The sequence below is a fragment of the Mobula hypostoma genome, chromosome 22, assembly GCF_963921235.1.
Source record: "Mobula hypostoma chromosome 22, sMobHyp1.1, whole genome shotgun sequence".
Lineage (NCBI taxonomy): Eukaryota > Metazoa > Chordata > Chondrichthyes > Myliobatiformes > Myliobatidae > Mobula > Mobula hypostoma.
In genome coordinates, this window is record NC_086118.1 from 10,802,942 (window position 1) to 10,829,750 (window position 26,809).

Here is a 26,809-nt window from a genome sequence, read left to right on the forward strand (position 1 = left end):
TAGCTTATCTTGTGTTCTATATGCCTATTGCAGGATCTCCCTAACTTTATATTCTAAGCCTTATCCAGCTAAGGCAGGTACTCTGTGGACTTCCTAAGCCACTTTATCTCCCTGATCTTACTGCTTTTTGGGATTATGGTAAAGGATTCCGACATTCTTCTGCAGTACACTGTGTTGTGCTTATAACCTTGCCTTGTTTACACTCCCCAAATATTTCCCTGGAATAGACTCTATTTACTACTTTCTTGTCCATCTGACTGGGCAATTATTTTTTTCCCTGTAGTCTTCAACCTTTCCCTTACTGTCTACCACATAGTCAGTTTTGCTACTGTTTGCAATTCTTAACCGTGCTTCCTGCATTGAAAAGTGCTGTTGATATATACCTCTAAAAACAAGAGAAAAGGCACTAAGCCCTCTAATCTTCCGGTCAATAAAATGCCAATTTTTTCCATTATTACTCTTTGCTTTCTGCCACTGTCAATGTTGAATTTAACTTTCCAATTTCTCTTTAATCCCATGGGTTTTAATTTTTCTGATCAGTCAGTTTCATGGAGCCATGCCTAAAGCAATGATACAATCCATGCAGACTATGTCAACTGTGGTATATTCATTAATTCTCATCATTACCTCTTCAAAATATTCAATTAATTTAATCAGATATGACCTTTTCATGTTGACTTTTTTTTGATATTTGTCTTTCCAGATGATGAATTTATATTGTTCCTCAGATCTGTCTGACTAATCTATAATTAATTAACCTATCCTATCCTTTTTGAATAACAATACATTATCAGATTTTTTCGCTACAACCATGTTTTTAGCTGGAGAAGACTGATAAAAGATGGTCATGACCTTATCCATTTTCTCCCTTGCTTTTCTTTTCAGCTTAGGGAAAATTTTATCCTGACTTGGCAATTTATCTATTTTTAAAGTTGTTAAACTCCTTAATAATTCTTCACACTCTGTGTTTATCACACTTGACATTTTACACTTTTTAATTGCAAGGTTTGCATCATATCTGTCTTTTGTGAAAATGCAAACTATTCATTAAGAATCATGGTGCACCTTCCACCTTTTTTGCACAAACTACCTAAGTCTCTGATTGTTTCCATTATTTCCTTTGTTATCCTCCTGCTGTTTATGTACTTACAAAGCATTATTGGGGTTTTGTTTGTTTTACCTGACTGATTTTCATATCCTCTCTTTGCCTCTTTAATTTCCACTTTAGATCCATTCTTGTACCTTCTATACACCTAATTTTTTTTGTTACATTGAGCTACCCTATATATTCGGTGACATTTGGGATGAGAAACTAGAGGTGATGGAGGTGGTCTAGGTTTGGGAATGCCACCATTTTTCTTTGAGGGAATATATTTATTCTGAAGATGTTATCTCCTTGAATAGCTTCAGCTACTCTTATATTGATGTACTTTCAATCCATTTTGTGAAATAACATGGGAGTTTAATAAAACTGGCCTTTAACTAATTGAGAAATTTTGTTCCTGGTCTTTCTGTCTCTTTTCTGTCCCTTTTCCGTACCTACAATGGATCTGAACAATGATCATTGTCACTGAAATGTGCTCCCAAATACATTATCTGCACCCGCCCAATCTTATTCACTAAAACTGTCTAAATTTGCCCCTTTTATCGTTTACCTTGTGGCATACTGATTTAAAAGACTTGCTTGAATACATTTTGAGAATTCAGCACCCTCTACAAATTTTATTGTCTTCCTTTCCTGTTATTAGGCAGGTTGAAATTTCCCACTACTATTTTGGCACCTCAGAAACCTGCCCTGTATCTTTATTCTTCTTTCTCCCACTGATTGAGGATCTACAGAATATTTCCAGTAGTTGAATGTCCCTCTTTATGTTTCTCACTTCAACATGCACAGTCTAATTTGTTGATATCTTTTGCATATCCATCCTTCTTATGAACAGCAATTGTTTCCTTGACCGATATTGTAATCATTTCTTTCCTTTTGTTTATTTCCCTCCCTGTCTTGTCTGATAATTGTGTAACCAGAATTGAAAACAAAAAAATGTAGTAACAGGTCAGCCAGCATCAGTGGAGAGCACAACCATTACTTTTCGGGTTGATGACTTTTTATCAGAGCTTTAACTGTGCTCTTTTGAAAGGTCATCAGCCTTAAAGAACAGTTCTGTTTCTCTCTCCACAAATACTGCCTGACTTGCTGATTATTTCCAGCATTTGTTTTTTTTGCTTCAAATTGCTAGTATCTTCCTTTTTTGACATAAGCAAGAGTTTTGAGCTGCCATTCTCTACTCCAGAGAGCTGTAGATATTCAATTGTTGAACATAATTAAGAAGAGATATCTGAACACGTCAGGAATTAAGGGATAGGCAAGAGCTGATGTCATAGTTTAGATCCACTATTGCCTCCTCCTTTTATTAATCAATGGCAGAGTTGGTACTGAATTATACAGTATTAAATTTGTTTCATCTACTGCTCTCACTTAACTAGTGTCTTTTCCTAGGCATCTCATTCAGATCTCTCTCCTCATGCCTCATCTTAAGAGTTTGGATAAGGTAAGTACGATAACAATTTTCAATCTTGAGCTAATGAAAGTCTGAAGTCTTGTGAATTTAGATTGGAACTCTTTTCCAGTTTGCTTATTCTCTCATGAAATTATGCTGCTGTTTCCAGATGCATATGTGAAACAGAACTAAATCATACATGCTAGCACTTTGCACTTATGTAGTTTTAATTAAATGATAAATCAATCTGCTTTTCTGTCTCAATCCCTACAAACTGCGGTTTCAATCTTCACTCTGCTGAAGTTAGACCATTTGAGTTATTTGGGCAGTTGCACTAATGGCTGAAACCTCTTTTGAGGAGACTCTTTCCGCTAATGATCAAGAAATGCTGACAAGGATGGGTGTGGAGTGGAAGTTGGTTTGGGCTTGACTGCTGAGACTAATTTAAATGTACCATATAGTCATGAAGAATTGTCACTTTAGATGGAGTATGATGCTCTGGGGAAGGTTTAAACTAATTTGGGGGGGTGGGTGGGAACTGGAGTGATAGGGCTGAGTATGGAGTAGTTGGTATATAATTAGATGCAGTGTACAGTGAGACTGTGAGAAAGGGAAGGTAGGTGATAGGACAAAATTGCAGTCAGTGGGATGAGTTGATGTGTAACATGGTATAAAATACAAAGGATGATGAATACAGGACTCAAGGTGTTATATTTGAATGCACACAGTATCTGGAATGAGGGAGATGATCTTGTAGCACAGTTAGAGATTGGCAGTTATGCCGTTGTGGACAACACTGAGTTGTTACTGAAAGAAGACCATAGTTGGGAACAAAGTCTGAAGATACACATTATGCCTAAAGGACAGGTAGAGGGGATGGGGAGGCTCTGTTGGTAAAAAAATGAAATCAAACCCTTAGAAAGAGGTGACATAGGATTGGAAGGTGTTGAATCCCAGTGAGGAGAGTTAAGAAACGACGTGGGTAAAATGCCCCTGATGGGCCTCCAAACAGTAGCCAGAATGTGGGATATAATTTACAATGGGAGATGGGAAAAAAAGATGTAAAAAGGCCAGTGTTACGATAGTCATGGGAGATTTCAATATGCAGGTAGATTGGAAAAATCAGATTGGTGCTGGATCCCAAGAGAGAGAATTAGTACAATGTCTATGAGATGGTTTTTTAGAGCAGCTTATGGTTGAACCCACTAGGTGAAAGGCAATTCTGGGTAGAGTGTTAGGTAATGAACCAGTTTTGATTAAGTCAATGAATCCTTAAAAGGCAGTGATCATAATATGATAGAATTCCCCCTGCAGTTTGAGAGAAAGAAGCTAAAGTCAGTTTATCAGTATTACAATGGAGAGAAGGGAGTTACAGAGACATGAGAGAGAAGCTGGCCAAAGTTATGTGGAAGGGGACATTAGAAGGGATGACAGTAGAACAACAATGGCTGGAGTTTCTGGGAGCAACTTGAAGGTGTAGGCTAGATACATCTAAAAGATGAAGAAGTATTCTAAAGGGAGGATGAGGCAACCAAGGCTGACAAGGAAGTTAAAGGCAACGTAAAGGGAAATCAGAAGGCATATGATATGGCAAAAATTAATTGGAAGTTAGAGGACAGGGAAGCTTTTAAAAACTAGCAGAAGGATTTTTTAGTTGCCATAAGGAGAGAAAAGATGAAATATGAAGGTAAGCTAGCCAATATTATAAAAGAGGATACCAGAAGATTTTTCAGACATATAAAGGGTGAAAGAGAGGCGAGAGTGGATATCAGATCACTGGAAAATGATAATGGAAACAAAGAAATGGTGGACAAATTTAATAAGTATTTTATGTCAGTCTTTATTGTGGAAAACAGCAGCATTATGTCAGAAATTTGGGTGTCAGGGGGTTGAAGTGAGTGTAGTCGCTATTTCAAAGGAAGAGGTGCTTGGGAAGCTGAAAACTTTGAAGGTAGATAAAGCACCTGGACCAGATGGACTACACACCAGGGTTCAGAAAGAAATGGCTGAAGAGATTGTGGAGGCATTAGTAATCATCCTTTAAGAATCACTAGGTTCCGGAATGGTTCCAGAGGACTGGAAAACTGCAGATGTCACTCCACTCTTTGAGAACAGAGTGAGACAAGAAAAGAGAAATTACAGTCCGGGTAGCTTGACTTCAGTTGTTGTAACATGTTGGAATTCATTATTAAGGATGAGGTTTCAGCGTACTTGGGGGCACATGATAAAATAGGCATGGTTTTCTGAAGGGAAAATCTTGCCTGAAAAACCTGTTGGAAATCTTTGAGGAAGTAACAGGCAGAATAGACAAAAGAGAGTCAGTGGAAGTTAACTTGGATTTTCAGAAGGTGTTTCACATGAAGCTGCTTAACAAGAGAGAGTATTACAGGAAAGATACTAGCATGAATAGCAGGAGACAAAGAGTGCAAATAAAGGAGGGTTTTTCTGTTTGACTGCCAGTGACTAGTAACGTTCCGCAGGGGTCGGTGTTGGAGCCGCTTCATTTCATACTATATGTCAATAATTTGGATGATGGATTTGTTGCTTCGTGGCTATGTTTTTAGACAATATGAAGATAGGTTGTGAGGCTGGTGTTGCTAAGGAAGCAGGGAGTCTGCAGAAGGACTTGAATGGATTGGGAGGATGGCCAAAGAAGTGACCGATGCAGGATAGTTTAGGGAAGTATATGGTTCAAAGACCTCCACCTAATCAGAAATCTGTACTGGGAACAAACTGCCGCTGTAAGAATAGATGGAGACGTGAGTCAGTTTACGAAAATCAAGGGAGGCGTTAGACAAGGGTGTGTTTTCTCCCCTGATTTGTTTAATGTGTACAGTGAAACAATATTACAAAAAATAAGAGACATCTTGGGAATCAAAGTTGGCAGTGAAAACTTCAATAATTTTAGATATGTGGATGACATTGTGTTAATTGCAAGTACAGAGAAAGAACTACAAAACTTAATTGATATAGTTGTTGAAGAAAGTGCAAAAATGGGTCTATCTATCAATTGCAAAAAGACAGAATATATGGTGATATCCAAAAAGAAGGAGAATCCTATCTGCAGGCTGAGAATAAATGGGGAAGACATAAAACAAGTAAAGAACAAGTATGTTTGTATCATAGAAAATAGGTACAGGAGTAGGCCATTCGGCCCTTCGAGCCTGCACCGCCATTCAGTATGATCATGGCTGATCATCCAACTCAGAACCCTGTACCAGCCTTCCCTCCATACCCGCTGATCCCTTTAGCACAAGGGCCATATCTAACTCCCTCTTAAATATAGCCAATGAACTGGCCTCAACTGTTTCCTGTGGCAGAGAATTCCACAGATTCACCACTCTCTGTGTGAAGAAGTTTTCCTAATCTCGGTCCTAAAAGGCCTCCCCTTTATCCTCAGACTGTGACCCCTCGTTCTGGACTTCCCCACCATCGGGAACAATCTTCCTGCATCTAGCCTGTCCAATCCCTTTAGGATTTTATACGTTTCAATAAGATCGCCCCTCAATCTTCTAAATTCCAACGAGTATAAGCTTAGTTCATCCAGTCTTTCATCATATGAAAGTCCTGCCATCCCAGGAATCAATCTGGTGAACCTTCTTTGTACTCCCTCTATGGCAAGGATGTCTTTCCTCAGATTAGGGGACCAAAACTGCACACAATACTCCAGGTGTGGTCTCACCAAGGCCTTGTACAACTGCAGTAGTACCTCCTTGCTCCTGTACTCGAATCCTCTTGCTATAAATGCCAGCATACCATTCGCCTTTTTCACCACTTGCTTTACCTGCATACCTACTTTCAATGACTGGTGTATAATGACACCCAGGTCTCGTTGCACCTCCCCTTTTCCTGATTGGCCACCATTCAGATAATAATCTGTTTTCCTGTTTTTGCCACCAAAGTGGATAACCTCACATTTATCCACATTAAATTGCATCTGCCATGAATTTGCCCACTCACCTAACCTATCCAAGTCACCCTGCATCCTCTTAGCATCCTCCTCACAGCTAACACTGCCGCCCAGCTTCGTGTCATCCACAAACTTGGAGATGCTGCATTTAATTCCCTCATCCAAGTCATTAATATATATTGTAAACAACTGGGGTTCCAGCACTGAGCCTTGCGCTACCCCACTAGTCACTGTCTGCCATTCTGAAAAGGTCCCGTTTATTCCCACTCTTTGCTTCCTGTCTGCCAACCAATTCTCTATCCACATCAATACCTTACCCCCAATACCGTGTGCTTTAAGTTTGCACACTAATCTCCTGTGTGGGACCTTGTCAAAAACCTTTTGAAAATCCAAATATACCACATCCACTGGTTCTCCCCTATCCACTCTACTAGTTACATCCTCAAAAAATTCTATGAGATTCGTCAGACATGATATTCCTTTCACAAATCCATGCTGACTTTGTCTGATGATTTCACCGCTTTCCAAATGTGCTGTTATCACATCTTTGATAACTGACTCTAGCAGTTTCCCCACCACCGATTTTAGGCTAACGGGTCTATAATTCCCCAGTTTCTCTCTCCCTCCTTTTTTAAAAAGTGGGGTTACATTAGCCACCCTCCAATCCTCAGGAACTAGTCCAGAATCTAAAGAGTTTTGAAAAATTATCACTAATGCATCCACTATTTCTTGGGCTACTTCCTTAAGCACTCTGGGATGCAGACCATCTGGCCCTGGGGATTTAGCTGCCTTTAATCCCTTCAATTTACCTAACACCACTTCCCTACTAACATGTATTTCCCTCAGTTCCTCCATCTCAGTGGACCCTCTGTCCCCTACTATTTCTGGAAGATTATTTATGTCCTCCTTAATGAAGACAGAACCAAAGTAATTATTCAATTGGTCTGCCATGTCCTTGCTCCCCATAATCAATTCACTTTTTTCTGTCTGTAGAGGACCTACATTTGTCTTAACCAATCTCTTTCTTTTCACATATCTATAAAAGCTTTTACAGTCAGTTTTTATGTTCCCTGCCAGTTTTCTCTCATAATCTTTTTTCCCTTTCCTAATTAAGCCCTTTGACCTCCTCTGCTGGACTCTGAATATCTCCCAGTCCTCAGGTGAGCCACTTTTGCTGGCTAATTTGTATGCTTCTTCTTTGGAATTGATACTATCTCTAATTTCCCTTGTCAGCCACGGGCACACTACCTTCCTTGATTTATTCTTTTGCCAAACTGGGATGAACAATTGTTGTAGTTCATCCATGCGATCTTTAAATGCTTGCCATTGCATATCCACCGTCAACCCTTTAAGTGTCATTTGCCAGTCTATCTTAGCTAATTCACGTCTCATACCTTCAAAGTTACCCTTCTTTAAGTTCAGAACCTTTGTTTCTGAATTAACTATGTCACTCTCCATCTTAATAAAGAATTCCACCATATTATGGTCACCCTTACCCAAGGGGCCTCTCACGACAAGATTGCTAATTAACCCTTCCTCATTGCTCAATACCTAGTCAAGGATAGCCTGCTCTCTAGTTGGTTCCTCGACATGTTGGTTCAAAAAACCATCCCGCATACATTCCAAGAAATCGTCTTCCTCAGCACCCTTACCAATTTGGTTCACCCAATCTATATGTAGATTGAAGTCACCCATTGTAACTGCTGTTCCTTTATTGCACACATTTCTAATTTCCTGTTTAATACCATCCCCAACCTCACTACTACTGTTAGGTGGCCTGTACACAACCTCCACCAGCGTTTTCTGCCCTTAGTGTTATGCAGTTCTACCCATATTGATTCCACATCCTCCCGGCTAATGTCCTTCCTTTCTATTGCGTTAATCTCCTATCTAACCAGCAATGCTACCCCACCTCCTTTTCTTTCATGTCTATCCCTCCTGAATATTGAATATTCCTGAAGGTTGAGCTCCCATCCTTGGTCGCCCTGGAGCTATGTCTCTGTGATCCCAACTATATCATGTTCATTAATAACAATCTGCACTTTTAATTCATTCACCTTGTTACGAATGCTCCTTGCATTGACACACAAAGCCTTTAGGCTCGCTTTTACAACTCTCTTAGCCCTTATACAATTATGTTGAAAAGTGGCCCTTTTTGATTTTTGCTCTGGATTTGCCGGCCTGCCACTTTTACTTTTCACCTTACTACCTTTTGCTTCTACCCTCATTTTACACCCCTCTGTCTCTCTGCACTGGTTCCCATCCCCCTGTTGTGAGCTAACCTCTTCTCTCCTAGTCTCTTTAATTTGATTCCCACCCCCCCAACCATTCTAGTTTAAAGTCACCTCAGTAGCCCTCGCAAATCTCCCCGCCAGGATACTGGTCCCCCTAGGATTCAAATGTAACCCGTCCTTTTTGTACAGGTCACGCCTGCGCCAAAAGGGGTCCCAATGATCCAAAAATTTGAATCCCTGCCCCCTGCTCCAATCCCTCAGCCAAGCATTTATCCTCCACCTCGTTGCATTCCTACTCTCACTGTCGCGTGGCACAGGCAGTAATCCCGAGATTACTACCTTTGCAGTCTTTTTCTCAACTCCCTCCCTAACTCTGTATATTCTCCTTTCAGGACCTCTTCCCTTTTCCTACCTATGTCATTGGTACCTATATGTACCACGACCTCTGGCTCCTCACCCTCCCACTTCAGGATATCTTGGACACGATCAGAAATATCCCGGACCCTGGCACCAGGGAGGCAAACTACCATCCGGGTCTCTGGATTGTGTCCACAGAATCGCCTGTCTGACACCCTTACTATCGAGTCCCCTATTACAACTGCCCTCTTCTTCCTTTCCCTACCCTTCTGAGCTACAGGGCCGGACTCTGTGCCAGAGGCACGGCCACTGTCGCTTCCCCCAGGTAAGCTGTCCCCCCCAACAGTACTCAAACAGGAGTACCTATTGTCAAGGGGCACAGCCACTGGGGTACTCTCTATTACCTGACTCTTCCCCTTCCCCCTCCTAACCGTGACCCACTTGTCTGCCTCCCGTGGCCCCGGTGTGACCACCTGCCTGTAACTCCTCTCTATCAACTCCTCACTCTCCCTGACCAGACGAAGGTCATCGAGCTGCAGCTCCAGTTCCCTAACGCGGTCCCTTAGGAGCTGCATCTCGGCGCACATGGCGCAGATGTGGACGTCCGGGAGGCTTGGAGACTCCAGGGCCTCTCACATCCGGCACCAAGAACAACAAACTGCTTCACACTCATACTGCCCCTCTCCTCAAATAACAACACAAAAATGATTACCAAACCTTCCTCGCCTCGCCCGTTGAGCCGAAGCCCTTAAGCCTTCACTCTGCTCCAGGCTCACTCTGCAGCCCGCAAACTCTGCTGCCCGCTATATAAAGCTCTGTTCCTTTTAAATCTTCTGCGCTTCACTGCCCGACGTCACACGCCTGTGCAGTTCCGCCTCTCTGAACGCTGATGGAAAAAAACCCGAAAAATTCAAAAATGGCTTCCTCCGCACTCCCGCTCCGATTCTCAGACTCACTTCTTCTATCGCCTGCAAGCTTAGCACAAAGCTAACAATTCCATCATCTAAATCATTGACATATAATGTAAAAAGAAGCAGTCACAAAACTGACCCCTGAGAAACACCACTAGTTACTGACAGCCAACCAGAAGCAATCGCAAGAAAACTTCTTTTCTACCTTCAGCAGTTGTATAATATTGAAACATGAGCTAGATATGTAACAATACCTTCCTGAATTAAACCCATCAATTTCAACAAAATTTGGATGGAGTTTGTACTTTGTATACTCATTACATCAATGCCAGGTTGTGAAAATATAGAATTGCTCACTGCTAATGAATGTAACCCACTTAATTAAAAAAAACACATTACACATATCATTTTCTCAAGAATTCCAGAGTGTTTTAAAACACTTACATTAGCCTATGTTTAGGCATCAACCATTGTAAATGATGCTATGCAGTCCAGGTTAGTTAATACCTAATAAAGGCCTGGAATAAATCTTGCCAATGGATTTGAGTACTAGTGAGAAGTAATTTTCCTTTATTGGCATATTTACCCATGTATTTGTAACTTGTAGTTTGTAGTTCAGTATGGACACTTAAGAATCATGCTGTTCCTGCACTTTGTGGTTTGTGGTCTCCTGAATTGAAGTTTCTGATGGGAGCAAAAATTCTTAGAAGCATTTAGAACCTTCAAGATTAGAGTGACACTTGCAGAAAAGGAAATCCATGTTCCATATGGAAGCAGGTAGTGTACACCATTTTTCATGGAGTTCCTCTATTTTCATGTAATTTTTGTCATCTTTGTCTGTAAAGTTACCGAGTATATAATTCAAAGTCCATCTGATAATATGATGGGTTGGTAAGAAATGCCCTTTAGTCACTGAAAGTAGCTACTTGCATTCTACAATAGCCTGAGGCATATAGGGTAAGGTCTGAAGTGACCCTTGCAACTACTGGTAGTGACTTGCAGGCTAGCTAGTAAAATGTAATATCTTTCTGTAATAGTATCTCCAGTAAATTGTAGCATCTTTACATGTTGTTCCTCAGACAATTCATGTAATCCACCAGGGTTCATGGACGATATCACTATAACAACTGTGTCACATGTCCAAGCAAAATGGGTATTGGAAACCCTGGGTAATGTAGCCACTTGGGCGAGGATGTCCTTTAAGGCCAAGAAGTCCAGGTGCATGGTGATCAGAAAGGGCAAAGTTGCTAGCAAGTTTAGCATCAAGTTCAGGGTGAGGTCATCCCTTCCATCGACGAGAACCCGACAAAATGCTTGGGGAAGTGGTTTAATGTGTCACTGACAGATGGGGCCAATGTCACCAATGCTGTGAAGCAGACAGATGAATGGCTGAAGAAGATCGACAAATCTGGACTTCCCGGTAAATTCAAGACATGGGTGTACCAATACGGCATTCTGCCCAGGCTTCTCTGGCTCTTCACACTTTATGAGTTCCCCATGACTGCTGTAGAGGGCATCGAGAGGAAAACCAACAAGCACCTGCGGAGATGGTTGGAGTTCCCCCAAGCTTCTCTTCAGTGGGCCTGTATATTTGATCTGGGCAACTGCAGCTTCCCCTGTTATCTGTTGTGGAGGAATTCAAGGTGGAAAAATGCAGAGCCTTATTAAGCTTCAGAGATTCCAATGACATTTTGGTAAAGCAAGCAGGCGTTACAACCAGATTGGGCACAAGTGGGCAGCCAACGCAGCTGTGGAGGAGGCAGTGTGTTCTCTGAAGCTGCGAGATATCATCGGCAACCCCTGCGTCGGGCGGCAGGGCCTCGGCTCAGTTCACTTCTAGCGGTGGGGAAACGCAAGCATAAGGAACAGGCGAGACATGGTACAGGCAGAAGTACGGATCCGTGAGGGAGAGAAGCGGATGTCAAAGGCAGTGGAACAAGGGTCCCAGGGTGCCTGGACAAAATGGGATCTGCCCAAGCACAGGATCTCATGGGCAGAGTTATGGAGACTGGACCCCTTCCGTATTTCCTTCCTCTTGTAATCCGTGTATGACACCCTTCCTTCACCATTACATCTGTACACATGGGGGATGAGAGAGGACACGAACTGTAAGCTCTGTGGTCAAATGGAACACTGGCTCATATACTGTCTGGATGTAAAACAGCTCTAACTCAAGGACGGTATAGGTGGCGCCATGATAAGGTGCTTCTGGCTCTTGCTGACACACTAGAGCGGGAGAGATGCAAGAAGACGACGGCGGGCATAGGTTTGAGGAAGGCCATCACCTTCATCAAAGAGGGAGCTCGGCCTTTCGTAACCAAACAACCAAAGCCCAATCTGCTGCTAACGGCCAGGTCCTGGGAGATGAGGGTCAATGTGGGAAGGAGGTTGCAGTTCCCGGATGTGGTGCACACAACCCTATGCCCGGACATTCTACTGTGGTCAACTGAAGATAGGAAAACAATTCTGGTTGAGCTGACTGTGCTGTGGGAGGAGGAATGGGAAGAGGCCCACGAGAGAAAGACCTTGAAGTACCAGCCCTTAGTGCAGGAGTGTAAAGACAAGGGATGGCAGGCATGGTTGTTCCCTGTGGAGATCGGCTGCAGAGGTTTCCCAGCCAAATCAGCATGGCGGTTGTTGTCAGATCTGGGACTGGACGAAAGGAGCAAAAAACAAGCAGCTCGTAGGATGGGGGAAGAGGCAGAATGAGCCTCTTGTTGGATTTGGAGTAGGCGAGAAGAGGAAAGCTGGAAGCCAGGAGCAGATGGGTAGTGATTTGGCCACCACTGCCGGCCCACCAACTGTGTCGTGGTTAAGGGCTGAAGCACTCGGTGAAGGTTGGGAACCACCTGATGACATCTGCTCCTGGCTGAAGGCTACGGTTACCTTATAAGGAATCTGGACAATGCACCCTAACAGGTGTATGTAGCAAGCAAATCATGTCCACAGAATCTCATGTCTACTCCTCTAGCTATGGAATCCCCAAACAGTACTGCAGTCCTCTTCTCCCCAGTTCCCTTCTCAGCAACAACACCAGACTCAGTGCCAGAGACCCAGTTGCTATAGTTCCCCCAGGTATTTCATCTCCCCCAACAGTAGCCAAAATAGCATATTATTATTGAAGGAAACGGACACAGGGGCTGCACATTTCCTTTCTCTCTCTTGACAGTCACCCAGATAGCTGCCTCCTGCTACTTAGGAGTGACTGCCTCCCTGTAGCTCCTATCTTTTCACTTCCTCAGTTTCCCCGAGTGAGCTGAAGGTCATCAAACTGCAGCTCTATTCGATTAACACGTTCTCTGAGGAGCTGCAACTCAGTGCACTTGGTGCAGATATGGTTATTGGGGAGGCTGGAGGTCTCCCAGAAATTCCATATCTCACACGAAGAACACAACACAGCCCCGGAGTCATTCTTACTCCTCTAACTATGCACTAACAGATGAAGAATGAAGAAGAAAAAAACTTACCAGATACTTACTGGCCCAAGCCCATTCTTGCCAAAGTCTCCTCACTCTAACACTGGTCCATTCACACAATGGCTGCTCTGCTTGTCCCTCCCTTATTCTTATTTGTCCTTGCTAATGAATCGCAATTTGATTGGGCCACCAGAAAATGCTGAAAACCTGCAAAAGCTCCTTTTTAAATCTCATTTTCCAATATGAGAGTCACCTCTTCTCTCGCTCCTGATTTGATTGAGCCACCAGAGAACATTAATAGCATTGGAATTGTTATTATTGTAGCAGCTGGTTGTATGTGCTTAACAAAACAGATGAATAATTGATCATTGTTATCCTCCTGTAGGTTATCCTTAATGATTCTTATAACGAAAAGCTGAAAACTCCAGTTATTCCAAAAACTGCATTAGCCAGTGGTAAGTAACTCTATAGAAATTACCAAACATATCACACCTAACATAGCTGTGCTTATAGATTTAATATTGTTGGTCACTAAACATGGTAGAGTCTCCTTCATCTTTCATGTTGAAATTTCATCTGGAAACACCGTTTGTAAGGGGTTTCTCCTTTTAGGTTACTGCGTATGTTAATCAAAATGGCTTCTGTGTTATGTTAATCTTTTATGTTACTGCGTATGTTAATTAAATGGCTTCTTTGTTATGTTAAATGCTGAGAACGTTCTCTAGCTAGCGTTTGTTTGGGTTATATTAATGATAATAGAACGAATGAACCAATGGGTGCCCATTTTATTCTTTCTTGATGTGATATGCTGTCTCCTATGGTTGGGAGACGTGGTTTTTGGTGGGGAGTTGGAGGAGAGACTGGGAGGACGACAGACATAGCCGGGAGACAAGGTGGGCAGGGGACGGGGTTTCCCCTAGATAAGTACGAGCCAATATAGCTGAGCGTTACATTTGTGGGGGTAGACGTCCGGGATTGAATTTTCGGTGCAGCTGTATAAGTTGCCACGTTAAGTGGTGTGAAGACGGATTCAGATAAGATTGTAAGCTGTTGTGAGTTAGAGGATGTACCAGTGAATCATGCGTGCATGTTAATTGGGGTGGATTTCCGCATTTCGGGAGATGTACTAGTGCGAGGGTTGAGTTTGATCAAGGGTATAGGGCAGGTAGAACTGGTAGCTAGAAGGTACGGTAAAGAAGTGGAATCTATTTGGGTGTTGGTTCGTACGAGTGCTGACGTCATGACTTTGGAACTGCCGGTGACGGTCAGCGTCCGGGGGAGGTGGGATCGTGCGGCCTCCACACCCTCCCGGAGGAAGAAAGTGAGGAGACACCGGAGGATGAGCTAGATGAGACCCCAGGAGAGGTGCCAGTAGCCAGTGGTGGGGGGTCAGAGTGGGAAGGCTTGGCCAGGCCCCGTCCCCCAGCTAGAGGTGAGACCTCTGAGTTAGGCGCTGCCATTACCTCCCTGGTGAGAAGGGTCGAGGGGCCCGCCCGAAGCTGAGAATTTTCTCAGGAGCCAGTCCCACCCCGGAAGGGGAGGATGACTATGGGGCATGGATTGAGAATACTTCCCAGTTGTTAGAGGCATGGCCAGGTTCGGATGAGGAAAAGAGACAGCGAATGGTGGAGAGTGAGGGGAGGGGCAGCTGGTGTCATCCGGGAGCTGAAAGCTGAACAGCCCTCGGCTTCCCTGGCGGAGTATCTGCAAGTATTCGGGTAGCTGATTGGAGAGGTGCAGGAGGAGGAGAGCGTGTTGGGCTGGAAAAGGGGCTCAGGCCACCAGGGTGGTCCTCAGCAGTTCAGGAGGTGGTGGCTGGGTTGAGAACTGAGAAACCCAAGGGGTCCCGGGGGGTAGGGACTCCCCCCCCCACTTGAAGGGCTGAACAGGGAAAGTACCCCCTTCGAGGGACGGCGCACCAGGGGCTGGGAGTGGGGGGTGTCCCGGGACAAGAGGGGCGGCGGGTAGTGTGTGCTATAACTGTGGGAAAGAGGGGCATTTCAGGTGGGAATGTGAGTGGCCGGGGGTGTGCTACAGCTGTGGGGAAGCGGGTCACTTTCGGAGGGATTGTGAGAGACAAGGCGCCCCGCAGAGGGAAAGCCCCCAGCCAACTAAGAAGGGAGAGGCTCAGTGAGGGAACGGACTGGAGTCTCAGGAGGAACATTTTCCCAGAAATCAGCCATAGGACCCCCAAAAGCACAAGCCCTTATTCCGGATGGACTGGTGGGACCCCATTCTAGCGTGTCCCTACGGATAGAGGAAATCTTTGCAAGAGCCATCCTTGACCAGGTTCGCAGGCTACCTTACTGTACCGGTCGTTCTACAACAAATATCTGAAGCTTTGCCAGTAACCCCGTTTAATGCACTGGAGATTTGGGGTATAAGTGATGGTGATTACCCGTACGATGGGTAATTGTCAGTGAGATTGGAATTCTCGGAGGGTGATGTGGGAATGTCGGAAGCCCTTGAGACGTTGGTGTTGGTTTGTCTGGACCTGGTGGAAACCGGTGGCGCTGCCCTGCTGGTGGGGACTAACTCCTCTCTGGTGCGACGGCTCCTGGGAGCCTGTAAGGAGAAGGTGGGGGAAAACTTTCTGGAGACTCTTTCGGTACACCCAGTGTTTGGAGCGGTGTTCGAGGAAGTGGGTGACCCCCAGGGGCTGGATCCTGAGTCCAAACAAGGGACAGTGTGGTGTACTCAGGCGAGGCCTAAAGTGATACGGCCAGGGGAGGTGGCACTAGTGATGGGGACCCCCAGATTCCCCGGAGTACCGGCGGGCGAGGCTCTACTAGTAGACACCCTAGAAGACCTTGAAGGGTAGTCCCGGTTCCCGGCTGGGGTACTGGTGAGACCTGAATTGCAGAGGCCTTCGGATGTACATGCACGCCGGATGGGGGTGATTGTAAGGAACGCAACAGAGAGGGAGATCACCTTTAAGCACGGGATGCCTCTCGCGCACTTGTTCCCGGTTATGGTGATGTCCAGCACCCCCGTGAGGCCCACTGGAGGAAAACTAATGGAGAACTAATGGCTGACCGAGGAGGCCTTTAATTTTAAAGACTCCCCCATACCGCCGGAGTATAAGAGCAGGCTGGTGAAGAAGATGCTGAAGCTAGGGGATGTCTTTTCTCAGGGCGAATTTGTTGTGGGCTGTTCCCAGAGCACTCGTCACACTATCCGGGTGACAAATGACACCCCATTTAGAGAAAGGTCGCGGCGGTTGTCCCCAGCAGCTGTGATAGATGTGCGGCAGTTGGAGGATGCAGGGATTATCGCGGAGTCCCGGAGCCCCTATGCATCCCCCATAGTAGTGACTCGGAAGAAAAATGGGAAGGTACGCATGTGCGTGGACTATAGGACCCTGAACCGGTGCACTGTCCCCGACCAGTATATGGTCCCGAGGGTTGAAACTTTCCCTGGATAATTGCCAGTTCTGTAAGCTGTCGGTTGGCTATGTGGGACACATAATTTTGCAAAATGGAGTGGCTACTGATCCGGCTAAGATAGACGCAGTGACCACCTGGCTGAGACCTCAGAAGGTGAGCACCCTGCACTCGTTTTTGGGGTTCTGTGGGTATTACTGGCGATTCGTGAAAGGATACGCTAAAATGAGTCACCCATTGAACCAGCTGTTGTGTGGCTATCCACCTGTGGGGAAGAAAAGGAAGGGAGACCGAGGGCAGGAGGCAGGAGGATACTTGAACCTGGCGGAGCCTCTTGGATCGCGGTGGGATGCTCAATGTGAGGAGGTATTCCAATCTCTAAAAAGGGCGCTGACACAGGCCCCGGTGTTGGTTTTTGCCAATCCCTGGAAGCCGTATGTTCTACACACTGATGCCAGTCGCGAGGGTCTGGGGGCTGTCCTGTACCAGGAACAGGGCAACAGATTGAGACCTGTGGCGTTTGTCAGCCGAAGCTTGTCGCCATCTGAGAGAAACTATCCCACTCACAAGTTGGAGTTCCTGGCGCTGAAATGGGCGGTGGTGGACAAGTTCAGCGACTATCTATACGGGGCCAAGTTTGAGGTGAGAACGGACGACAATCCTCTCACGTATATCCTGACCTCGGCAAAGCTGAACACTACTGGGCACCGGTGGTTGGCGGCCTTGTCTGTCTATGAGTTCAGCCTGAAGTACCGACTGGGGAGTCGGAACATCAATGCAGATGCTTTATCTCGTCGGGTGCATGAGGGGTCGGGCACGGCTGAGGAGTGGGAGAGTGTCCCTGCCCTGGGAGTGAAGGCCATGTGTCGAGTTGGGAGTGACACTGAAGCAGGAGCCCCGATGGGGCCGGATTGCGCAGTGGATCAACTGGGGGCTGATGATGATGCGCTACCCACTGTTTACTGTAATTTAACTGCTCTGAGGATCAGGCAGCTGCCGGAGTTGAGCCCCCAGGAAGTGGGGGCGGCTCAGTGTGATGACCCGAGCATTGGCACTATCTGGTTCGCGGTTAGACAGGGTGATATGGGGCAGGTGGAGAAGGCGAAGCATGCCTCCGTTCCCCTACTACTGAAGGAGTGGCCTCGGTTGAAGCTGAAGAACCATGTCCTGTACCGGGTCACTTTGCCCCCGGACCACCCCAGCCCTGGCAGCTGGTTATGCCTGAGAAGTATCGGAAGACTGTGCTCCAGGCACTACATGATGATTCCAGGCACTTGGGGGTTGAAAAGATCTATGGATTACTCAAGGACCGGTTTTACTGGCCCCGGATGAGGGGGGAGGTGGAAGAATACTGGAGGACCTTGCCTGCGCAGGCGGCTCCTCTGTCCCATTTGCAGAGTGCGACACCCATGGACCTGGTGTGTATGGATTTCCTGTCTATTGAGCCTGACACCAGCAACACCGCCAATGTCTTGGTCCTCACGGATCACTACACTAGATATGCGCAGGCGTTTCCCACTAAGGACCAGAAAGCCACCACAGTGGCGAAGGTGTTATGGGAGAAGGACTTTGTTCATTATGGCCTCCCCAGGTGGATCCATAGTGATCAGGGACGGGACTTCGAGAGCAGGCTTATCCATGAATTACTGGGTATGCTTGGGGTCGAGAAATCCAGGACCACAGCCTGTCACCCGCAGGGTGATCCTCAGCCCGAGAGGTTTAACTGGACCCTGCTGGACATGCTCGGCACTCTGGAGATCAGTCAGAAGAGTAAGTGGAGTCAGCGCATTGGGCATTTGGTTCACTGTTACAATTGTACTTGCAATGACGCTATGGGGTACCCGTCTCATTATCTGATGTTCGGGCAGGAAGTGAGGTTGCCCATTGATCTGTGTTTTGGGACTGAAGCGAGTGAATTACCTTCAAAGCCATATCTGACGTATGTGTCTGATATGAGGAGAGAGTTGAAAAGGGCGTACGAGTTGGCTGAGGTGGCAGCCACCAAGCAGAATCAGAGGAATAAGAGGAGGTATGATCAGAAAGTGATGTTCACCCAACTATTGCTGGGAGACCGGGTCCTTATCCGGAATTTAGGACTACCTGGTAAGCATAAGTTGGCGGATCGCTGGGCGGCCACCCCCTATGTGGTAGAGAGCCAGATGCCGAATCTACCTGTTTACTGGGTGAGACCAGAGGATGGGAAGGGGCCTGTCAAGGTATTCCATCGGAACTACCCGTTGCCTGTGGGTCAAGGGGTGCAGGTAGACCAAGAACCCGAATGGGAGTTTAAGCCTAGTAGTAGGACTCTGCGAGGGCGCGGGGCCGGAGAAGAGCCCTCTGCGAAAGAGACGGGACTGGTCCCCACCCCAAAAAGGGACATTTCATCGGAAGACGATGATTCGGATGTGTGGCACCTGTTTCCGTTCACTAATTCCCCGGTACCAGAAGAAGAGGCTCCTGGCCCTTCCCTCACTGAGGGAGGGTGTTGTGGAGCAGCCTGAGATACAGCCGGCATTGGGGGAAGAGAGAGTGGAACCAGAACCCGAGGCAGAGGGCTCACAGGTACCAAGGGGTCCCAGTGAGGGAGAGGGTGAGGGTCTTACAGGTAGGCCCGGGGTGTCACCTGTGGTGTCTGAGCCGGAAGAGTCAGCAGAGGAGGTACAGAGGTCTCAGAGGAGTAGGCACCCCCCCTGAGAGGTTGACCTATACAGCACCGGGAGAACGGGGTGTGATCTCTACTGCCCTGGGAAGTTATGTCACTGCTTTATGCACCTGGGTTGGGTTTTGTGTTTTGCAAGGAGCAATGCTGAACTCTGTTAATGTCATGAGGGCATGACTTTTATTTGGTTGGGGGAGAGTGTAAGGGGTTTTTCCTTTTAGGTTACTGCGTATGTTAATCAAAATGGCTTCTTTGTTATGTTAATCTTTTATGTTACTGCGTATGTTAATTAAAATGGCTTCTTTGTTATGTCTTTTATGTTACTGCGTATGTTAATTAAAATGGCTTCTTTGTTATGTTAAATGCTGAGAACGTTCTCTAGCTAGCGTTTGGGTTATATTAATGATAATAGAGCGAATGAACCAATGGGTGCCCATGTTATTCTTTCTTGATGTGATATGCTGTCTCATATGGTTGGGAAACGGGGTTTTTGGCGGGGAGTTGGAGGAGAGACCGGGAGGACGACGGACGTGACCAGGAGACAAGGTGGGCGACAGACGGGGTTTCCCCTAGATAAATACAAGCCAATATAGCTGAGCGTTACACGTTCTTCCAGGATATTACTCCCCACTTGTTTTCCATATAGAAGCTTTATTCTGCCCAAATCTTGACCATGTTTTATTTTATTACACAAAACGTTGTCTACCCTTGAAATACCTAGAGTGCTGACAGCATTGCTGTCTTTGATATTTCAATACAGGTTGTTATCATTATCTTGACTTTTTTTTGTGTTCTTGCATGTGCCACATTTTAGTTGAAACCTATCAACTGTGAACATCACCCATAAACCTATCAGCCCATCAACAAGCACACCACCCACCTCTTCAATTTTATTTTGTTCTAGTTTCAATGTTTTTGTTGTAATTGATGAGTTTGATTCAGGAAAGTATTGTTATGTCTCTAGCTTATGTTTCAATATTATACAACTTCCGAAGGTAGAAACAAAGGCATTTTGTGATTGCATGTAACAAGCATTAAGGCTTTCCTGACTAAAGGGAAATTGAAATCTGGTTGTGCAGGTATTGTTTTGTGTTTGATGGATATCTCTTCTAGCACCATGCTACAAAAAGAGTTAGCAAAAGCCAGGTCACTCAAAGCCACATCATCACCTGCCTGTAAACGCCCAGCCCCAACGCTTGCATTACCACTCACCCTGCTCTCACCCATCATCACGATGCACAACCTTTCCACTGACACAGTTACCTCCTATATCAGCTTTTGTGAAGATGCCTGCATCCCCACTAAAATAGTCACCAGTTTCAGCAATAATAATACCTAGTTCAACGCAGAGTTTAGACAGCTGTGCCTGGAGAAAGAGGAGGCCTGTAGGTGTGGAGATAAAGGCCAAGTACAAGCTGGAGAAGGCAATCAGAGCTGACAAATACCAATATTCAGCCAAATTTGAAAACCGTTTTTCTGCAGATGGCTTTTCTATAGTCTGGAAAGGCTGCTGGTCCATTACCAACTACAAAATGAAGGCACCCCCCCCACCCCAGTGATGCCCCTTATCCCAAACCAGTTAAGCGAGTTCTGCTGCAGATTTTACTCTCATTTCAAAGACTCGCTCCAGTGCCTATTCAGCCAGACCATTACCATAATACAGAACTTCGACTCGCCCAGTACATGTATCAGGATTCTCTTTGAATTCTATTTCAGCCTTCAATACCATCATTCCTCAGCTTTTGCAGTAGAAATTTTCTAAACTTAACATACCCGGTCACAGCTGCAGGTGGAACACAGACTTTCTTTCTGACGTTAGGCAGTATATGAGATTAGGCAAGAAGATCTCCACATCCCGCCTAGTCAGCATTGGTGCAATATAGGAGTATGTTGTCTTCCCTCTCCTATTTTTCCTCTACAACAGTGACTGCATCTCTAGTGATCCATCAGTTAAACTGATAAAGTCTTTGGACGATACCACTGTCATAGGACTTATTTTCAGAGGGAACAAATCCAAGTACCAGCAAGAAGTAAACAAGCTTGTTCCTGGTGCAATCACAATAACTTGGAGCTGAATGCCCTCAAATTCCTGCCACTGCCTATAAGAAGTTCGTATATTCTCCCTGTGGGTTTCCTCTGGGTACTTCAGTTACCTCCCCCAGTCCAAAGATGTATTGGTTCGTAGGTTAATTGGCAATTGTAAATTGTCTCGTGATTGGGCTCAGATGCAGTCGCTGGGTGGCTGGGCTCAAAGGGCCGGAAGAGTATATTCTGCACTGTATCTCAATAAGCAAATAAATAATAAATAAAATGCAGAAATGCATATTGACTTCAAGAGATCTGTGTTTCCTTCCCACCCACTCATCATCAACAACTCTGCAGTTTGCACTGTTTCAACATTCAGGTTCCTGTGCAACGTTATTTTGCCTGGCCTCGTGGGTGAACCATATCTCCATCACTAACAAAAAAGCTCAGCAGAGCTTGTATCACTTGCGACAGTTGGTAAAATTCCATCGTCCCTAGAACAAACTGGTGCAATTCTACACGGCCACATTAGAGAATATCGTCACATCAGCCATTACTCTTTGGTTTGGTGCATTCTCTCACATATATGAAAACTGTCAGGACAGTAGAACAGGTCCCCCATCACTGTATGTGTCCAGGACAATAATCTGGGCAGGAAAAGATCATTGTGGGCACTACCTACCCAGTAAACTGCCTTTTCCAATAAGTTCCCTTCTGGAAAATGTTATATTAAAGCAAAAAACTTCACACCATCTTAAAGGTTTCTTCCCCAAAGCAGTTAATCTGATCTATCATTCTAGTTAGCCTCTCCTACTTCAGTCACTGCGCTGCACTTTAAACCACTTTTATAATGCCGTTTACATTGTAGATAGATGTTGGTATTTATGTACTTATGCACATTTTATTCCACATCTATACTTCGAACTCTATTTTTATATAATTTTTATTCTTCATATATATAATCTTTATATAATCTATCTTTATAATTGTTGAATTGTGTTGATCCTTGATTGAAAAGCGAACAGCCATTTGTCATATTTTGGATGATTAAATGAAACTAAATTAAGTTCAATTAAATAGCCTTTTTTGTTGGTTGCAATTTGTTCATAATTAATATATAAAGCTAATTAAAAATGATTAAAACACACTTTTTAAAATGCTTTGTAGTATTTTTTCCAATATACTGCTTTAAGGAGTGCTCTAGGGAATAAATTTGTAATTCTTAGAGACTCCAAGACAATTCAAGGTTGTCAGCATGGATTCACACAGATATTTTTATCATTCAGATGATCTATCATTTCAGTAATGTCTTTACAACCGGGCAGTCGACACCACCTGCTTCCTTGGGCAAATTTCTTGCCACAATTGTAAAAATAAACACATATTTATAATGTACATAGCAATTGCACATCAGCATCTTTTAATGTCAGAATACATGTATTGATCTTGTTATAATCTTGTTTTTGTATCTCTATATGCATTGTCACTTTTTTGCTTGCTAAAATTAAAACATTTTTTATATGTGTATATATAGCTTCCCTTGAAAGTATGCAGGAAATCACAAGCTCTTTGATGGATCTTGAGTCTGAAATGGAGAACCTACAAAAATCATTTGTTGGAAGGTAGTAAGTTCTTTAAAACAGCTTTGAATTCAAATGCTTTCACTTGGTCTCATGTGATTTCATGTCTTTGGTCAGTTTTATCAGTGGACCTAATGTTCTCTGCAATCTGGAATGAACTGCTTACCCACCTGAATTGTTAGCCCCATTTCTCCTCCCTGATCTGCTGTGTTTTCTACAGTTTCTGTATATATTTCGGAATTTTGATATATACAGTCCTTTGCCTTTCATTCACTGCTACTACTTGTGCAAGTGCATGATGAAGGGAAGGTAATGTAGAAGTTTGCTATGTGAACGAGCTATCACAGTCATGTTCTGTATATCACATATGCTGTTGTTGCAGAGTTTGAATCAAAATCACTCAGAAGAGGTGCAACCCAAATGACTGTCACTGTCAAAGTAATCTTTCATTGTTGTATGCATGAGTCATGTCTGCACAGGTGCAATGAAAATCTTGCAGCAGCATCACAGGCACATAATATCAAAAGAAAAGCATAAATGAATTATGCACAATTTTTAAAGAATGAATACGACTGGAACAAAACAAAAAAAACAATTGAAGTGTAACTGGATGAAGCAGTCAGGGTGTTGCTATATTGAGGTAGTGGTTAGGAAGGTGCAGGTTGGTTCAAGAGCTGAATGCTTGAAGGGAAGTGGCTGTTCTTGAACTTGGTGCTATGGGGCTTCAGGTTTCTGCATCTTCTGCCTGATGATAGCTGTTGAAAGACAGTTTGGCTCGTATGGTAGGGAGCTTCGATGAAAGGTGTTGCCTTCTTAAGGCAGTACCTGATATAAATACCACCAGTGGTGGGGTAGGTGGAGCGCGTGGTGTATTGGACTGAGTCCACTTCCCTCTGCAACTTCCTGCACATCTGGATTGCCAAAACATACTATGATGCAACCAGTCAGGATGCTTTCAATAATACAAAGTAGAAGTTTGTTGGAGTGTTTGGTGACAGGCCGAATTTCTTTAACCTTTGTCACTGAGAAGTTGTTACCCAGGGGTCCCCAACCCTTTTTGCACCGCGGCCCGGTTTAATACTGATGATATTCTTGCAGACTGGCCGACTGGGGAGGGTGTTCAAATAGGGTTAAACTCACCTCAACATGTCTTTTACGGTTAGGGTTGCCAACTTCCTCACTCCCAAATAAGGGACAAAAGTAGCAGTCAAATATGGGAGACTTGGGTTTACCCTGAGAAAGACTACCATGACCATGAAGCCTTGCGCGGGCACCTGTGTCCGCATGCGTGACGTGCTGATTTTTTTCTCACAAATCGGTTTTGGCTTAATCTTCCTGACTACTTTGTACATACATCATTTCTATTTTATATAGGCTGTGTACTTATCATATCATTCCTGCTTTTACTATATGTTAGTGTTATTTTAGGTTTTATGATTATTTGGTATGATTTGATAGGTTATTTTTTGGGTCTGGGAACCCTCAAAAATTTTTCCCATATAAATTATTGGTAATTGCTTCTTTGCTTTACGCCATTTCGGCACGGAAGATTTCATAGGAATGCTGTACCTTAGCAGGGGAAATACGGGACAAGGGCGGTCCCGTATGGGACAAACCAATTTAGCCCAATATACGGGATGTCCCGGCAAATACGGGACAGTTGGCAACCCTATGTTCAAGTTCAACAGTGCGTGACAGGGAATGAGGAAAGGTGCAGCTGACTCATATCATTTCCTCGCAGCCCAGTAGCACATGCTTTGTGGCCTGGTACCAGTCCGCGGCCCAGTGGTTGGGGACCGCTGTTCGATTGCTGAGGTCTGCTAATAAGCAAGTCAGGAATCCAGTTGCAAACAGAGATAGAAGTCCAGGTGACACTTAATGATAAGTTTGGATGCGATGATTTTGTGAAAACCTGAGCTGTCTGATGAACAGCATCCTGATGTATGTGTTATGTTGTCCAGAGTGTCCAGAGCAGAGTGAAGAGCCAGAAAAATTATATTGCTGTTGGGTTTTGTGGCAATAGGCAAATTGAAGCAGGTCTTTGAGGCAGGAGTTAGCTCGCCCCAAAACTAGCCTCTTGAAACATTTCATTATGGTTGATGTAGGCGCGACTGAACTGTAGCCTTTGAGATGGGTTACCATGCCCTTCTTGGGAACTGGTACAACAGATAATATTTTATAGCAAGTGGAAACCTCAGGCGAAAGAAACAAGAGATTGAATATGTCTGTAAGAACTCCAGCCAGTTGCTCCATGCTGATTTTTAGTACTCAGACAAGTATGCCATCTGGACCAAGTGGTTTTCATGAATTCACCCTCTTGAATGATAGCCAGAAATAGACCTCAAAGAGATTGAGGGCCCATCAATTCTGGGGTCATCTGGTGATGTGCAGGCTCGTACAGGTGTGTCATAGATCTTTCTATCAAAGTGTGTGTAAAGTAATGAGCCTGTCTGGGAGTGATTGGTCAATGGCACTTATGCTAACTGATCTTGCCTTGTAAGAAGTGATATTGTACAAGCCCTGCCTTAGCTGTGGAGCATATGGTCACGATTCTAATTTAATCTGAAATCCCCTCTTTGTCCTGGCAATGGCCTTATGGAGGTCATACTTGGACTAATTTTATAGCTCTGGGTCGCCAGAACAAAATGCCACAGACCTAGCCCTTAGAAGATTGCATATCTCCTGGTTCAACCTGAGGTTTTGGTTAGGTAGGACTCAGAAAGTTTTTCTGTATACCCATTTGTCCATGCATGCCTTTATGAAATCAGTGGCATAGAATGACGAATCCTTGAACATAGTCTACTCCAATTAGTATGATAGCATGATGAAGGAAGGGTAAAGTAGAAGCTTTTCAGTGCACTAGCTATCACAAATGTATACCGGCATATATTGTTGCAGAGGTTGAATCAAATTCACTCAGCAGAGGTACACTTCAAAAGAACAGTGACTTGTGTTCCAGAATCTATAAAAGCAGATAATTGTTTTTGTTTAAATTGTTTCCTAATTTCCTGGAGGTTTCACTTTGTGAGAAATAGAAGGCAAAGATATGTTCACTTATCTTGATGTCTATAGACAGCTTTACTTCACTCTTTTTGATGTTTGAATATGATCCTCAGGGTGCTCTCACTCTTCTAATATATGTGCCGATGCAAGTCCAAATACCCCCAATCATCTCCTGTCTTATGTTGTAATTTAAATCTGCATCTTTTGAATAGTGACTCTACTGTCATCAGAATCATAATGTGCAGAAAGAATCTATTCATCTTATTGAGCTTCTGAAGGCTCTACTATAGAACTATACAGTGATTCTAAAATTACTGCTCATTTCCCTAACCGATGCAATGCTTTCCTTCTGAATATAAATCTAACATGATTAAGCATTTGTAATAATCTCTCTGTTTTCTAAATTCATAGATCAAATTTTCTGGCTATCATTCACTGATTTTGATTAATTTATTTAATATTTCTTTATTTTAAATTGATATTATTTTATTTTTGATGTGCATCATAAATTTATAAAAACTTCAAGCAAATTAATTAATATTTCAGCTATGGCACCATTGCTATCTATGATTTTATCACCAAATTTCACAATGGCTTTATTCCCATTCCAATTTTCTTCTGTAGTTACACACCTGTGGAAAATTTTACTCCTGTATTCCTTCATAATTTACTCTTCCTTTTGTTTAACCTTTCATTTATTTTAACTTGTCTCCTTAATTCATTGAAACCATATTGTGTTGTTTTCTACATCTTTAGTTTCTCAGTAGAAATTAGTTTATTCTTGGTTTTTGTATGCAATATATTTTAATGTTCTCCATTCAACATTATTTTAA

The 26,809-nt window shown here is 44.1% G+C and overlaps 1 protein-coding gene across 1 annotated transcript in view; it reads left to right on the forward strand.

Moving 5' to 3' along the window:
• The window catches only part of LOC134336622 (protein phosphatase 1 regulatory subunit 7-like), a 170,862-nt gene that overhangs the window by 126,525 nt on the left and 17,528 nt on the right, over positions 1–26,809 (forward strand). Inside the window, exons 13-15 of the mRNA XM_063030965.1 lie at positions 2,498–2,549; positions 13,712–13,781; positions 22,928–23,015. Of these exons, the coding sequence (XP_062887035.1) occupies positions 2,498–2,549; positions 13,712–13,781; positions 22,928–23,015 (210 nt within the window). The remainder of the gene's footprint in view (positions 1–2,497; positions 2,550–13,711; positions 13,782–22,927; positions 23,016–26,809) is intronic.